The following is a 16,927-nucleotide window of genomic DNA, read 5'->3' on the forward strand; positions in this document are numbered from 1 at the left end:
GGGACATCACTAGTTGTCTTATTACTAGCTGACACACACACTAAGTTGCCATGAGTTCCAGAGGAGATAGGTTGGTTGTGGAGCAAAAAGGCTCAGTCTATAAATTAAAGGGATATTTCTCTGTATCCAGATTATATTTCAGTTGAGCCATAAATGTTCTACATTTGAACATTATAGATTTAGTCTGCTAATCTTTTCACAGGCTTATTTTTGATTGATCACAATTGGTCTTTTCTCTGAGAATCAAGTCAATGACTTCAAATGATGGCAGACAACTTTCTTCCTTCCTTTTTTTTTTTTTTTTTTTGAGTGATAAGATGGGATTTTATTAGAACAGAATAGAAGGAAGGAAAGGTACCAGAGTCTTTCCTTCAACAGATTCCCTTTGTGGTGTGATAATGGACAAAATGGGGGATATGCTTTGTAGATTCATGCTCCTAAGTGACTCTTGGTTGGCCAGCTGGCTGTCACCTGGGGTGACAGGTAAATGGAACACAAACCTCTCATCATCTGGCAGTCTAGCCAAGGCTTGCTCATGAGGTGGTGGCTGAGCCAAGGAAAGAACAGAAGCATGCAAAGTCAAAAGGGGGCTATGCTTGGAGTTGTCACAATGTTGCTTTTGTCTTATTCTGTTGACCATACTAGTGGAGCCAGACCACATTCAGGATTGGGGAAAAAAACTGTACTTTTCATTGGAAGGAACTCTACAGTTAGTTATAAAGGACCTACTTAAAGGGAGAGGTGAAGAATTGTGGTCATGTTTACAATCTCCGATGATGACCAAACTGTGTCTTCTCCTTTAATATAAATGATACATGATCATGTAAGAAATACAAGATTTCATATACTAGCAGCGTTTTTTCAGTGTGCAGTAATAGGAATAACGCAGTGTTGGGCATGAGGATATCTAGGTTCCATTTCTGGCTTTTCCAGTAGAGCAGATTTTGTAACTTCCTATTACTAATGTAATAAATTACCCCACATTTGGCTTAAAACAATATGAATTTATTATGTCATAGTTCTTGTTAGTTTAACTCAGATGAAATCAAAGGGCCATCAGATCTGGTGTTTATGCTGTAGTCTCTAAGAGAAAATCCATTTCTTTGATTTTTCCAGCTTCTAGACACCACCTACATTTTTTAGCCCATAGATCCTTTCTTCATTTTCAAAGCCATCAGAGTGGTGTTTTCTCTGACCTCTGCTTATATCCTTACATCTTTTCTCTTTGACATCTGCCTTCCTCTTATAAGCATCCTTGTGATTACGTTGGTTGTTCTCAAATAACCCAAGATAATTTTCCTATCTCAAAATCTTTAACTCAATCACACTTTCAGAGTTTTTTTTAACCTTATAAGGTAATATATTCACTAACTGTGGGGATTAGAACATGGACACAGTGGGCGAATAGGAAGAATTCAGCTTACTATACCAGAGTTTAGTAATAAATGGTGTGGGGCTGACTCTGCCCTGCCACCTGTTTCTATAAAGAAAGTTTTATTGGAGCCCAGCAGTGTTCATTCTTCATATATTGTCTGTGGCTGCTTTTCACACTTTAGCAGCCAAGTTTTGTCACGACAGAGATCCCATGGCCCACAAAGCTTAAAATATTTACTGTCTGGTCCTTTATAGATAAAGATTGCTGAACCTGTAACTAGATTTACTGTCACCTTGGGCAAGTGACTTAATCTCACCAAGCATCACAGAATCATAACTTTATAGACTTAGAAAGAATCGTAAAAGTGACTTTGGTTAAACTCTACCCTATACCTTTCTCTGCATAAATCACCTTTTCAAAATAACTGATAAATGGATAAATGGTAACTTAGCTTTTGCTCTAAAACATGAAACTAAAAAGAGCATACTGTCTCATGAAATAAGTTTATTTCAAAAAATTACAATTCTGAGACAGAAAAAATTCTTTATATTGAGCAAAATATTTTATTTCTGTAGCTTTCTTGCCTAGTCTTATTTCTGCCTTTTGGGGTTATAGAGAGTAAGTATAATCTCTCTTCTACCCAAGCCACCCAGAATTTAAAAAATTTGATTCTGCTGTGATATCTCAAAGCAACTTGCATGGAACGTGGGATGTCAACATAGAAAAGGAGGTAGGTATCTTACATACAGAACCTTGCTAAGACAGCTGTTTTCTAGATTACAGGAATATCACTTCCTTGTACTCTGATGTCACTATTGCCCGAATTCAAGGGAATCACTGCCCTATCAAGATTTTAAGAGTTCTTGTAATTGTGCCTGCTAAAACTTCTCTAGAGCCAGGTGGGTTTGGGCATTGTTAGCTCTTCCCTTTCAGAGGAGGTCGTAGCATTTTCAATTAATAAGCCCTGTGAGTATGACTTCCAGCTCACATGAAGTAGATGCCCAATCCCCCAAACCACCTCCTGTAATTCTGATTCCAGCTCCAAGGGAATTCAGTTGCTAACAATAGGCTGTGATGAATGGAAAACTAAGAAGCTTCCTGAACCCACACCTCTAGTGCAGAGGAGAAATGTACTCTTAACTAGGGGAAAACCAGATTCCTCTAAACGGCACTGTAGCATTCACTGAATCCTGCGTAAGTGAACTGAACTAAGGACACTGGTCTTGGGGAGTCTAGCAGAGGCCAGGGAGAAAAGCTGCCCATCCACTAGGGGTAAGGTTAGCCAGGGAGACAGAGTTATGCCATCAAACAAGGGCTCAAAGTAGCTCAATTGTCGTTAAAACTAAAAGCCTCATTTGGACCTATCTCTGGTGTCCTATCCTAAGCCTAAAGCTTTCCTAGTGCTTTATTCACTGTTAATTCAATACATGAACACCTTCTCTATGCTAGCATCTGTGCTACAGACTGATGGAAGAAAACTCTGCCCAATTTTTCCAATTTCCCTAGAAGAAACTTCTTCCTCTGTTATTTATTAATAATCCTTGTCTAAAATCCCTTAGGAATATAGGATCTCTTCTTCCCTTGTTTTTCATGTTGTCTGATGTCCCCATCATCCCACTGTCAGCGAATTAGAAATAACTGGGAATAACTCCATGGCCATCTTCCCTTCTCTTTTCTATCTGGCATCTCATCCTACCAATTTTACTTGCTAAATATTTCTTAAATCTATCCTCCTTCTCTTTATTTCTCCTTACCACTGCCTTAACATAGCATTTTCTTATGTCTGATTACCGTTCCAGCTTTATCTATCACCACTCCTTGTCCTGCATTTATAGCTGAAAAATCTGAACTGCTTGTAATTTCACACCTTCTCCAATTTTTTCTTTTTCTTTTTCTATTTTCTTGCTTCCCTGATTTTCTTGGCTTACTCCTACTTGTCCTTTAATTTAGCCCAAGTATCTTGCAGACGTCCATTTAATACTCCTTTCCCCTTCCCTTCCCCTGCTAACTAGGTAGCAACCCCTATTCTCTGCCCCTACAGAGTCTCCATACACCTTTACTAATGCTCTTTCCATTTTTATCTTCCAGACTAGATTGAGAACTCCTTGCAGACAGTTGTAACTCTTTGTTACTCATGTTTGGGTCATTCCAGTTCTGGAACATAGCTAGTCCTCAACAAATATTATTTATGTCAGTCAATATTTAAATCAATTTGATAAGCTGGGTGTGGTGGCTCACAACTATAATCCTAGCACTCTGGGAGACTGAGGTGGGTGGATTGCCTGAGTTCAAGAGTTTTGAGACCAGCCTGAGCAGGCATAAGACCTGGTCTCTAAAAAATAGATGGGCATTGTGGTGGGCACCTGTAGTCCCAGCTACTTGGGAGGCTAAGGCAAAAGGATTGCTTGAGCCCAAGAGTTTGGGGTTACTGTGAGCTATGATGGCACTCTACTGAGAGTGACAAAGCGATACTCTGTCTCAAAAAAATTAATAAATTGGGCGGCGCCCGTGGCTCAGTGAGTGGGGCGCCGGCCCCATGTGCCGAGGGTGGCGGGTTCAGGCCCAGCCCCGGCCAAACTACAACAAAAAATAAAATAGCCGGGCGTTGTGGCAGGCGCCTGTGGTCCCGGCCGCTCGGGAGGCTGAGGCAGGAGAATCGTGTGGGCCCAAGAGTTAGAGAGTTAGAGGTTGCTGTGAGCCGTGTGATGCCATGGCACTCTACCCGAGGGCGGTACAGTGAGACTCTGTCTCTACAAAAAAAAAAAAATAATAAATAAATGAATAAATAAAAAAATTCAATTAGATAGTGCTCATGAGTTGAGGCCCAAGGTAGAAGAGGAGTGTGCAAAGGGAAATGTCAATAAAATGATCTGTATCTTGGTATATATATCCCAAGTGTAGTGACTTCCCCCAGATGATGAAGTTCTTGACAACAACATGGATTACTGAAACATATGACTTTTATTAATGGTTATATTGATGCAGTAGTAAATAATTAGAATAACCTTTACTGTGTGCACAACTGGAAGAAACGCCTAGGAAAGGAAATTATGTGAAGTTTATGATTTAAGAGAGAGAAGTCAACTAGCTTTCACGTCATATCCAGTAAATACTAAGTTACCTAAGGGCCGGGACAGAACTATAATAGCAGAGTGCTGGCAGAGATTAGCGATGCTTTAGTCCTGTTTTGTTTACCATAATGAACTGGTCAATAAACATCACAAATTGTTTATCTATATAAATCTTGACAGATTACTCTTTATGAAATCCATTTAGCAAGTGAGGTTTTCCCATAAGGATGAAAAATGAAGATTTTAAACAGATTGCGGGAGAAGCTCCGGCTGTACCAGGAGAGTCAGTGTAATAAACGTTTCTTTATATTAATATTATGAAAACCATTTATCCTGGAAAAATCAATATCACAATCCATCTTAGTTTGGTGTTTCCCTTTCTAAGTTTAAAATGTCTTTTCCTTTATTATGTATAATTTTGTTTTAATAAACGTGAAATGTATTTCATTTAGGGGGTACTCTTGAGGAGAAATATCTTATAAAATGACATCAGACTTGTAGCTTATGTGCTAAAGACTCTTGGAAATGTTTAAAATTATGTTGAGTGGCTGCAAAATTTACAGGAATTATTATATTTAATCCTTAATTATAAAATCATCCCCAGTGTCCTTTGGTCTAAAAACAAACTACAATATTCTGAAGTGTTTCCTCCTGTGAACTTCATTTAGGGCAAATTCTCTTACTGAAGTCAAGCGATTATAATGAGTCTGATAATTTGAATATAACAGTGGCTGGGATAAGAGGCCATGAAATCAGAAACAGACACATTTAATTACTCAAAACATTGCATACTTTCCAGAGAAGAGATTTATTTATTCCATTTGAATTTGAAACTTAATATCCCATGGATATTGACATAGCTGCCTTGGAGTTATGCATGTAGCTGTTGGCTGGAGGAAAATAGAACTACATCAAGAAAAGGAATTATGTTATACACTGGAAACTATTACTCTAAATGCATTATATGTAAAATAAGTGTGAATAAGTGTGATTGTCTTATGAGTGAGTGGTAATAAAATCTGAAATACTCAAGAGACACTTATTCATGAGTGATATATATATATATACACACACACACATATATAAAAGTGTATATTATATATATGCATTGGGTGAAGGTTGGTTCCTGTTATTTATGGCCACCAGTATTACACTAAAAGCCTACAAATAATATACCTAATTTCAATAGCACACATTGAAATTAAGAGTGAATCAAATATGTTGTTGCTTCTATAATTTTAATGCACAATTTTCTTAAATACTTAACCTGAACAAAGCATCTATTTGAAATAGAATTCTGATGCAATGTGTATAGATAAAAAAAAACAAAAAAAAACCCTAAGATAATATAGTTGTTTGTAGGGAGAAAACGTCCTTTTATCACGACCATAAAAAAGGCAAACTAAAGTACAGTAGTTTTCAAGAGAAACTGTACTATATTTATTCCCAATGGGATATTAGTCCATAAAACAAATTTGCAGCTTATTTGGCAGCTTAGCTTTTATCGGCCTTTTTAAGTGTGTTGAATGATTACCCAAGAGATCACGCCATAAAAATTGCAGTGGGGTAAAGTAACTCTATCTATCCAGCTTCTTTATGAGAACATATAGGTGAATCCACTTAATGTGGTTTTATATGTACCACATGGAGGGTACCTGTTTAAATGTGGGTGGTTTCTTATGTGTGCTATTTTGGTTTCTCTACTACTTTATGGCACCCAAATGATTTACCCTAATCCATTGGCATAGGCAATGTGTTTGAACAATTAATTCACTCTGGGGAAGCAGGTTTTAGTTTCAATAATGGTAAAATGCCAGGACTGTTATTTTTACAGGAAACTATGGGTCCAAGAAATTTAAGTTGTAGTAAAATTATTTCATTATGTTTATATCATTAATAACTTTTCATAAGTCAGAATAATAGTCTATTGTCCAACCATTCTGGATATATAAGCTTATTGTATAAGGTAGAAAATGAAATATAACCCATAGTAGGGCATGGAGAGTGTTTGAACCTGTCTTCCTCAAGCAATTTGCTTAGTGAAATTTACTCTTCATAGAACTAAATAGAGAATTTCAAGACTTTTAGGGACAGCAATGGCTCACCCCAAGATTTCTATTTTACAACTGGATAGTAACTTGAAAAGATAATAATTTTTTAGATACTTAATCTAAATTTTTAGCTGACAGGAGAACTTCTGTGAGAAAGAAAACTTTATAATATTCTTACTGAACAACTGGTATTCAAACTACTCAATAAGATCTATTTATCATGGCACATAAAAAAGTAATATAGCACTATTTTGCCATTAATTAGTTTACAAAGAGAAGGCTTTATGTAGGTTTTAGCTTGAGTGACATTTTGATAAAGATCATTTCTTCTTGGTTTTATTTTACCTTCGATTCTTTGTTTGACTCAAGTATCCTTTTCAATACATTGGCTAAGACGGAAACCGTCTTACTCCACCATGTTACTGATAGGTGTAACTTATACTATGAATTATTAATCAAAATGTTATTCTCTTTGATGGTTTATTTGTCTTGTTTTCAGATGTCAGCCTTGCAATTGTCATCTCTCAGGAGCTTTGAATGAAACCTGTCATTTGGTCTCAGGCCAGTGTTTCTGTAAACAATTTGTCACTGGCTCAAAGTGTGACGCTTGTGTTCCCAATGCAAGCCATTTGGATGTCAACAATCTATTGGGCTGCAGCAAAAGTAAGTGAACTCTGGCCCAGTGTTGGCGTGGGAGGCAGCGTCATGCAGGGAAGAGGGTCTTGTTGTTTATTTTCTCCATTTAGGACTCATCAGAAAGGCTTAGGTATAACATGGAAATTTTAGGTGAAAAATGAGAAAAAAAGTTTAAATAAAATTTGTGTGCTTTTCCTTGATAAGATAATTGGAAATTATTATTATTATTATTTTTTTTGGCCGGGGCTGAGTTTGAACCCACCACCTCCGGCATATGAGACCGGCGTTCTACTCCTTGAGCCACAGGCGCCGCCCGATAATTGGAAATTATTATATGATTATGCTTACAGTGGGAAATTTACAGTTTGCTACAAAAAATCACAGTAAGATGCTTAAAGTCATGATTTTTCCAAGATTAAGGGTTTTCACGAGACAGAACTTTCAGTGCTAAAATTAGGCTGGTTAAAGAAAAAGGATTAATTGCCTTACCACACGAAGACATTTATAACAAATGAAAAATTAATCTTATTTACCATAATTTTTGTATTCCTCTATCAGTAAGTTTTATAGTCACTATTCTGTATCTTCTTCCTCTTAGTAAAATGTTTTTGAGGTTGATTAATGTTGTTGCTTGTCTCAGTAGTTTGTTCCTTTTAATTGTTTAGTAGTGTATCATTGATCAGTTGATACATTGATTATTTCCAGTGTTTATCTTTTATGTATAATGCTCCCATGAACACATGGTTATGTCTTTGCATAAGCATACATCTTTCTATCTCTTAGCTACACCTGGAAGTACAAAGACTGGTTTGTATGTTGAGTGTATTTTTAAATTTTTGAGAAACTGCCAAATTCTTTTCCAACATGGTTGTGCTGTTCGTTTGTAGTAGCAATTTATGATAGATCCGTTTTTGCTATAGCTTCAGCAACATTCAGCAGTATCATGATTATAACCACTTAGTGAGTTGTAATAGTATCTCATTGTAGTTTTAATTAGCATTTTCCCTAATGAGTAATGTTGTTGAGTATCTTTTTCATGTGTGTTGTCTTTCATGTGTTTTCTTTGGCAAAGTATCTTTCAAATCTTTTGCTCTTATTTTAATTGAGTTGGTTGTCTTCCTATTGAGGATTCCTATATCGTATCCCTTATGTATTAGAGATACAACTGGCAAATGCTTCCTCCCATTAGTTTTTCATTTTTTAAATGGTATGCTTTAAAATTAAAAACTTTTAAATTTTTACCAAGTCTAATTTACCAAGTTTTTCCTTTATGGATCATGGATTTGTATCCTATCTAAAAATATTTGTTTTATTCATTAAAAAAAAAAAATCCTCCTCTGTTTTAATTTTAAGTTTTACATTTTTAAATTTCACATTTAGATCTGGGAAACATTTTTGTTTTTATTTTTTTATTAAATCATAACCGTATATTACCTGGTTTTATATACAATTTGAAACTGATTAGATATGTGAATCATTTTGAATTAATTTTGTACATGATGTGAATAAGCATCTCAGTTCTTTATTTTATTTTTATTTTTTGACACACAGGTATCCAAATGTTCCTGTAACATTTGTTTACTTACTATTCTTTCCCCACTGAACTGCCCAAGCATCTATGCAAAAAAATCATATTATATATACATACATATACACACAACATTACATTAACATGTGTTTTAAATAATCTTAGATGTTAAAATGATCCGAGAGAAGAAAACAGAATATAAATACATACAGAGTCATTAGTGTTTACCTACATATTAATTGCTTCTGGTGTTCTTTCTTACCCACAGATTCAATTCCCCTTTGTATCAATTCCTAAAGAATTTTTAGGTCTGATTGGCTAGAAATGAAATCTCCCAATTTTAAAAAATTGTATGAGAGTATTTTTAACTTCATTTTTGATGGATAATTCTTTCTAGATATAGAATTCTTGGTGACAAATATTCTTTTTTTTTTGTTTGTTTGCTACACTCAATATTCGGGACCATACAGTCTGTTTCTATTGACTGTTTTTTTTTTTTTTAATGAATGCAGTTACCAATTTTATTGAATGTCTTGTAATTTTATGCTGAAAGCTCTCAAGTTGTTAGATTATTGCTAGCAATTTGCAAGGACAGTCAGTGGAAAATGTTCTCCTCTGCAGTGTGCAGCTGCTGCTATCTCTAATCAGTCTTTGAAATTTTACTTTTTACTTATAACATGGCTTTCTAGGGGTCACATCTGGGTCTGAATCAGCCAGTGATTTGAGCAGAGCTTGTGCTCAAATACTTGCAGCCTTCCTGAAGACTTCCAGCTTTTGCCAAACAATATGCATATGGGCTGAGGAATACAGAGTTACAGCTAGTTCTTTATTCTCTCTTGGTCTTCACTATTCATTGTCTCTCTCAGGGTTCCCCTACACACTCATAGTTTCCCAGTGATCCAGGGATCTGCAGAGAGCTCACCTCAGCCCTTCTGGGCCTCTCTTATATCTAAGATCACTAGGTTTATTCTCTGTAAATTCACCACTTAACTAGTTTGGAGCACATCTTCCAGCTAGCAAATCAGGGAATTTCCTCATTGTTTGCAAGTGAGTCCGTCACTTATAGTTGGGAAATCTATGATTTTTTTTCCCCCTAACCCCAAATCAAATCAGTCATCTCTGCTCCTAGAACTACTGATATTTATAGGCAGCCCTACTATGGTAAAACTAATATACTTGACTATGGAACTGGGGGTTTGGGACCAGTCACAGATTCCTACTGTTCCTCTGCTGAGCGCTACCATTTTGTCAAGAAGAAATGTTCTCAATTTGTTGTTTGCCCCTGGCTGATTCTTGAGCTCCCAGAAGTGATTATAATTTTTCTAGATTTATGTTGCCAAACTCTTTATGCTATAATAATCAGAAGCTCTAAAACCTCTTTCCTCTTAAATATATTTTATAATTGCCTAGTGGTTGTCTTAATTTTTAATCTCATCTGTGGAATTTACTTGTATATTTTTTCTTTTTTCTTTTTATTGTTGGGGATTCTTTGAGGGTACAATAAGCCAGGTTACACTGATTACAATTGTTAGGCAAAGTCCCTCTTGCAATCATGTCTTGTCCCCATAAAGTGTGACACACACCAAGGCCCCACCCCCCTCACCACATCCCACTTTCTGCTTTTCCTCCCCCCATAACCTTAATTGTCATTAATTGTCCTCATATCAAAATTGAGTACATAGGATTCATGCTTCTCCATTCTTCTGATGCTTTACTAAGAATAATGTCTTCCACGTCCATCCGGGTTAATACGAAGGATGTAAAGTCTCCATTTTTTTTAATGGCTGAAGAGTATTCCATGGTATACATATACCACAGCTTGTTAATCCATTCCTGGGTTGGTGGGCATTTAGGCTGTTTCCACATTTTGGCGATTGTAAATTGAGCTGCAATAAACAGTCTAGTACAAGTGTCCTTATGATAAAATGATTTTTTCCCTTCTGGGTAGATGCCCAGTAATGGGATTGCAGGATCAAATGGGAGGTCTAGCTTGAGTGCTTTGAGGTTTCTCCATACTTCCTTCCAGAAAGGTTATACTAGCTTGCAGTCCCACCAGCAGTGTAAAAGTGTTCCCTTCTCTCCACATCCACGCCAGCATCTGCAGTTTTGAGATTTTGTGATGTGGGCCATTCTCACTGGGGTTAGATGATATCTCAGGGTTGTTTTGATTAGCATTTCTCTAATATAGAGAGATGATGAACATTTTTTCATATGTTAGCCATTCGTCTGTCATCTTTAGAGAAGGTTCTATTCATGTCTCTTGCCCATTGATATATGGGATTGTTGGCTTTTTTCATGTGGATGAATTTGAGTTCTCTATAGATCCTAGTTATCAAGCTTTTGTCTGATCGAAAATATGCAAATATCCTTTCCCATTGTGTAGGTTGTCTCTTTGCTTTGGTTATCGTCTCCTTAGCTGTACAGAAGCGTTTAAGTTTAATGAAGTCCCATTTGTTTATTTTTGTTGTTGTTGCAATTGCCATGGCAATCTTCTTCATGAAGTCTTTCCCCAGGCCAATATCTTCCAGTGTTTTTCCTATGCTTTCTTGGAGGATTTTTATTGTTTCATGCCTTAAATTTAAGTCTTTTATCCATCTTGAATCAATTTTTGTGAGTGGGAAAAGGTGTGGGTCCAGTTTCAGTCTTTTACATGTAGACATCCAGTTCTCCCAACACCATTTATTGAATAGGGAATCTTCCCCCCAAGGTATGTTCTTGTTTGGTTTATCTAAGATTAGGTGGTTGTAAGATGTTAGTTTCATTTCTTGGTTTTCAATTCTATTCCAAGTATCTATGTCTCTATTTTTGTGCCAGTGCCATGCTGTCTTGACAACTATGGCTTTGTAGTACACACTAAAATCTGGTATGCCGATGCCCCTAGCTTTATTTTTATTACTAAGAACTGCCTTAGCTATACGGGTTCTTTTCTGGTTCCATACAAAATGCAGAATCATTTTTTCCAAATCCTGAAAGTACGATTTTGGTATTTTGATAAGAATGGCATTAAATAGGTAGATTGCTTTGGGAAGTACAGATATTTTAACAATGTTGATTCTTCCCATCCATGAGCATGGTATGTTCTTCCATTTGTTAATATCCTCTGCTATTTCCTTTCTGAGGATTTCATAATTTTCTTTATAGAGGTCCTTACCTCCTTCGTTAGGTATATTCCTAGGTATTTCATTTTCTTTGAAACTATGGTGAAGGGAGTTGTGTCCTTAATTAGCTTCTCATCTTGACTGCTATTGGTGTATACAAAGGCTACTGACTTGTGGACATTGATTTTATATCCTGAAACATTACTGTATTTTTTAATGACTTTTAGGAGTCTTGTGGTTGAGTCTTTGGGGTTTCTCTAAGTATAGGATCATGTCATCAGCAAAGAGGGAGAGTTTGACCTCCTCTGGTCCCTTTTGGATTCCCTTTATTTCCTTGTCTTGCCTAATTGTATTAACTAGAACTTCCAGCACTATGTTGAATAGTAAAGGTGACAGAGGACAACCTTGTCTGGTTCCAGTTCTAAGAGGAAAAGCTTTCAGTTTTACTCCATTCAGTATAATATTAGCTATGGGTTTGTCATAGATAGCTTCAATCAGTTTTAGAAATGTGCCACCTATGCCTGTACACTTCAGTGTTCTGATTAGAAAAGGATGCTGGATTTTATCAAATGCTTTTTCTGCATCTATTGAGAGGATCATATGATCTTTATATTTGCCTCTGTTAATATGGTGGATAATGTTTATGGACTTGCGTATGTTAAACCAGCCTTGCATCCCTGGGATGAAGCCTACTTGATCATGATGAATGACTTTTTTGATGATAAGCTGTAATCTATTGGCTAGGATTTTGTTGAGAATTTGCATCTATATTCATGAGTGAGATTGGTCTGAAATTCTCCTTTTTGTTTGGGTCTTTTCCTGGTTTTGGTATCAGGGTGATGTTTGCTTCATAGAATGTGTTGGGGAAGATTCCTTATTCCTTTTTGGAATAATTTCTGCAGTACAGGAATAAGATCTTCCTTGAAGGTTTGATAGAATTCTGGTGTGAAGCCATCTGGACCAGGGCATTTTTTGGTTGGAAGATTTTTTATTGTTTCTTTGATCTCAGTGCTTGAAATTGGTCTGTTCAGGGGCTCTATTTCTTCCTGGCTAAGTCTAGGGAGAGGGTGTGATTCCAAAAATTGATCCATTTCCTTCACATATTCAAATTTCTGGGCATAGAGTTTCTGGTATTATTCAGAGATGATCTCTTATGGGATCAGTTGTTATTTCCCCTTTATCATTTCTTATTGAGGTTACTAGAGATTTTACTTTTCTTTCTTTTTGTAGAGACAGAGTTTCACTTTACCGCCCTCAGTAGAGTGCCACAGTGTCACACAGCTCACAGCAACCTCCAACTCCTGGGCTTAGGCGATTCTTCTGCCTCAGCCTCCCGAGGAGATTTTACTTTTCTATTTCTCATTAGTCTGGCCAATGGTTTATCTATTTTATTTATTTTTTCAAAAAACCAACTCCTTGATTCATTAATTTGATGATTTGTTTTGATTTTGGATATTTCTTTTCTTCTACTGAGTTTAGGCTTAGATTGTTCTTCTTTTTCCAATTCCATAAGGTCTCTTGTGAGATTGTTGATGCACTCTCTTTCTGTTTTTCAAATGTAGGCATCTAAAGCAATACATTTTCCTCTCAAAACTGCTTTTGCAGTATCCCACAGGTTTTGGTAGCTTGTGTCTTCATTGTTGTTATGCTGAAGGAAGTTAATGATTTCCTGTTTTATTTCTTCCTTCACCCATCTGTTATTCAACAGAAGATTGTTTAATTTCCGTGCCTTTGTGTGGGGTCGAGCGTTTTTGTTAGAGTTGACTTCCACCTTTAGTGCCTTATGGTCTGAGAAGATACAAGGTAAAATTTCAATTCTTTTGATTCTGTTGATATTTGTTTTGTGTCCCAGGATATGAGCAATTTTGGAGAATGTTCCATGGGGTGATGAGAAGGATGTATATTCTTTATCTTTGGGATGGAGTGTTCTATATGTGTCTCTCAAGCACAGTTGTTCTAGGGTCTCATTTAAATCTCTTATATCTTTGTTTAATTTCTGTCTAGAGGATCTGTCCAGCTCTGTAAGAGGAGTGTTAAAGTCCCCTGTTGTTATGGTATTATCAGATATCATATTGCTCAGACTGAGTAAGGTCTGTTTCAAGATTCTGGGAGCATTTAAATTGGGTGCATAAATATTTAGAATTGAAATGTCTTCTTGTTGTATTTTTTCCTTGACCAATATAAAGTGACCATCTTTGTCTTTTTTGACTTTAGTTGCTTTAAATCCACATGTATCTGAAAATAAGATTGCAACTCCTCTTTTCTTCTGAATGCCATTTTCCTGAAAAATTGTCTTCCAACCCTTGACTCGGAGTTTTAATTTGTCTTTTGAAGCCAGGTGTGTTTCTTGCAGACAGCAAATGGATGGCTTGTGTTTTTTTTTTTTTTTTTTTTTTTTTTTTTATTGTTGGGGATTCATTGAGGGTACAATAAGCCAGGTTACACTGATTGCAATTGTTAGGTAAAGTCCCTCTTGCAATCATGTCTTGCCCCCATAAAGTGTGACATACACCAAGGCCCCACCCACCTCCCTCCTTCCCTCTTTCTGTTTCCCCCCCCATAACCATATTTGTCATTAATTGTCCTCATATCAAAATTGAGTACATAGGATTCATGCTTCTCCATTCTTCTGATGCTTTACTAAGAATAATATCTTCCACGTCCATCCAGGTTAATACGAAGGATGTAAAGTCTCCATTTTTTTTAATGGCTGAATAGTATTCCATGGTATACATATACCACAGCTTATTAATCCATTCCTGGGTTGGTGGGCATTTAGGCTGTTTCCACATTTTGGTGACTGTAAATTGAGCTGCAATAAACAGTCTAGTACAAGTGTCCTTATGATAAAAGGATTTCTTTCCTTTTGGGTAGATGCCCAGTAATGGGATTGCAGGATCAAATGGGAGGTCTAGCTTGAGTGCTTTGAGGATTCTCCATACTTCCTTCCAGAAAGGTTGTACTAGCTTGCAGTCCCACCAGCAGTGTAAAAGTGTTCCCTTCTCTCCACATCCACGCCAGCATCTGCAGTTTTGAGATTTTGTGATGTGGGCCATTCTCACTGGGGTTAGAAGATATCTCAGGGTTGTTTTGATTTGCATTTCTCTAATATATAGAGATGATGAACATTTTTTCATGTGTTTGTTAGCCATTCGTCTGTCGTCTTTAGAGAAAGTTCTATTCATGTCTCTTGCCCATTGATATAAGGGATTGTTGGCTTTTTTCATGTGGATTAATTTGAGTTCTCTATAGATCCTAGTTATCAAGCTTTTGTCTGATTGAAAATATGCAAATATCCTTTCCCATTGTGTAGGTTGTCTCTTTGCTTTGGTTATTGTCTCCTTAGCTGTACAGAAGCTTTTCAGTTTAATGAAGTCCCATTTGTTTATTTTTGTTGTTGTTGCAATTGCCATGGCAGTCTTCTTCATGAAGTCTTTCCCCAGGCCAATATCTTCCAGTGTTTTTCCTATGCTTTCTTGGAGGGTTTTTATTGTTTCATGCCTTAAGTTTAAGTCCTTTATCCATCTTGAATCAATTTTTGTGAGTGGGGAAAGGTGTGGGTCCAGTTTCAGTCTTTTACATGTAGACATCCAGTTCTCCCAACACCATTTATTGAATAGGGAGTCTTTCCCCCAAGGTATGTTCTTGTTTGGTTTATCAAAGATTAGGTGGTTGTAAGATGTTAGTTTCATTTCTTGGTTTTCCATTCGATTCCAAGTGTCTATGTCTCTGTTTTTGTGCCAGTACCATGCTGTCTTGAGCACTATGGCTTTGTAGTACAGACTAAAATCTGGTATGCTGATGCCCCCAACTTTATTTTTATTACAGAGAACTGCCTTAGCTATACGGGGTTTTTTCCAGTTCCATACAAAACGCAGAATCATTTTTTCCAAATCTTGAAAGTATGATGTTGATATTTTGATAGGAATGGCATTGAATAGGTAGATTGCTTTGGGAAGTATGGACATTTTAACAATGTTGATTCTTCCCATCCATGAGCATGGTATGTTCTTCCATTTGTTAATATCCTCTGCTATTTCCTTTCTGAGGATTTCATAGTTTTCTTTATACAGGTCCTTCACCTCCTTCGTTAGGTATATTCCTAGGTATTTCATTTTCTTTGAGACTATGGTGAAGGGAGTTGTGTCCTTAATTAGCTTCTCATCTTGACTGTTATTGGTGTACACAAAGGCTACTGACTTGTGGACATTGATTTTATATCCTGAAACATTACTGTATTTTTTGATGACTTCTAGGAGTCTTGTGGTTGAGTCTTTGGGGTTCTCTAAGTATAAGATCATGTCGTCAGCAAAGAGGGAGAGTTTGACCTCCTCTGCTCCCATTTGGATTCCCTTTATTTCCTTGTCTTGCCTAATTGTATTGGCTAGAACTTCGAGCACTATGTTGAATAGTAAAGGTGACAGAGGACAACCTTGTCTGGTTCCAGTTCTAAGAGGAAAAGCTTTCAGTTTTACTCCATTCAGTAAAATATTGGCTGTGGGTTTGTCATAGATAGCTTCAATCAGTTTTAGAAATGTGCCACCTATGCCTATACTCTTTAGTGTTCTAATTAGAAAAGGATGCTGGATTTTATCAAATGCTTTTTCTGCATCTATTGAGAGGATCATGTGATCTTTATTTTTGCCTCTGTTAATATGGTGGATAACGTTTATAGACTTGCGTATGTTAAACCAGCCTTGTATCCCTGGGATGAAGCCTACTTGATCATGATGAATGACTTTTTTGATGATAAGCTGTAATCTATTGGCTAGGATTTTGTTGAGAATTTTTGCGTCTATGTTCATGAGTGAGATTGGTCTGAAATTCTCCTTTTTGTTTGGGTCTTTTCCTGGTTTTGGTATCAGGGTGATGTTTGCTTCATAGAATGTGTTGGGGAAGATTCCTTCTTCCTCAATTTTCTGGAATAATTTCTGCAGTACAGGAATAAGCTCTTCCTTGAAGGTTTGATAGAATTCTGGAGTGAAGCCATCTGGACCAGGGCATTTTTTGGTTGGAAGCTTTTTTATTGTTTCTTTGATCTCAGTGCTTGAAATTGGTCTGTTCAGGAGCTCTATTTCTTCCTGGCTGAGTCTAGGGAGAGGGTGTGATTCCAAATATTGATCCATTTCTTTCACATTGTCAAATTTCTGGGCATAGAGTTTCTGGTA

The 16,927-nt window shown here is 36.7% G+C and overlaps 1 protein-coding gene across 1 annotated transcript in view; it reads left to right on the forward strand.

Annotated features, from left to right (window-relative positions):
* Nucleotides 1-16,927, forward strand: part of USH2A (usherin) — an 868,259-nt gene that overhangs the window by 239,317 nt on the left and 612,015 nt on the right. The window contains exon 15 of the mRNA XM_053607912.1: nucleotides 6,997-7,160. Within this exon, the coding sequence (XP_053463887.1) occupies nucleotides 6,997-7,160 (164 nt within the window). The remainder of the gene's footprint in view (nucleotides 1-6,996; nucleotides 7,161-16,927) is intronic.

Source organism: Nycticebus coucang, chromosome 10 (genome assembly GCF_027406575.1).
Source record: "Nycticebus coucang isolate mNycCou1 chromosome 10, mNycCou1.pri, whole genome shotgun sequence".
NCBI lineage: Eukaryota > Metazoa > Chordata > Mammalia > Primates > Lorisidae > Nycticebus > Nycticebus coucang.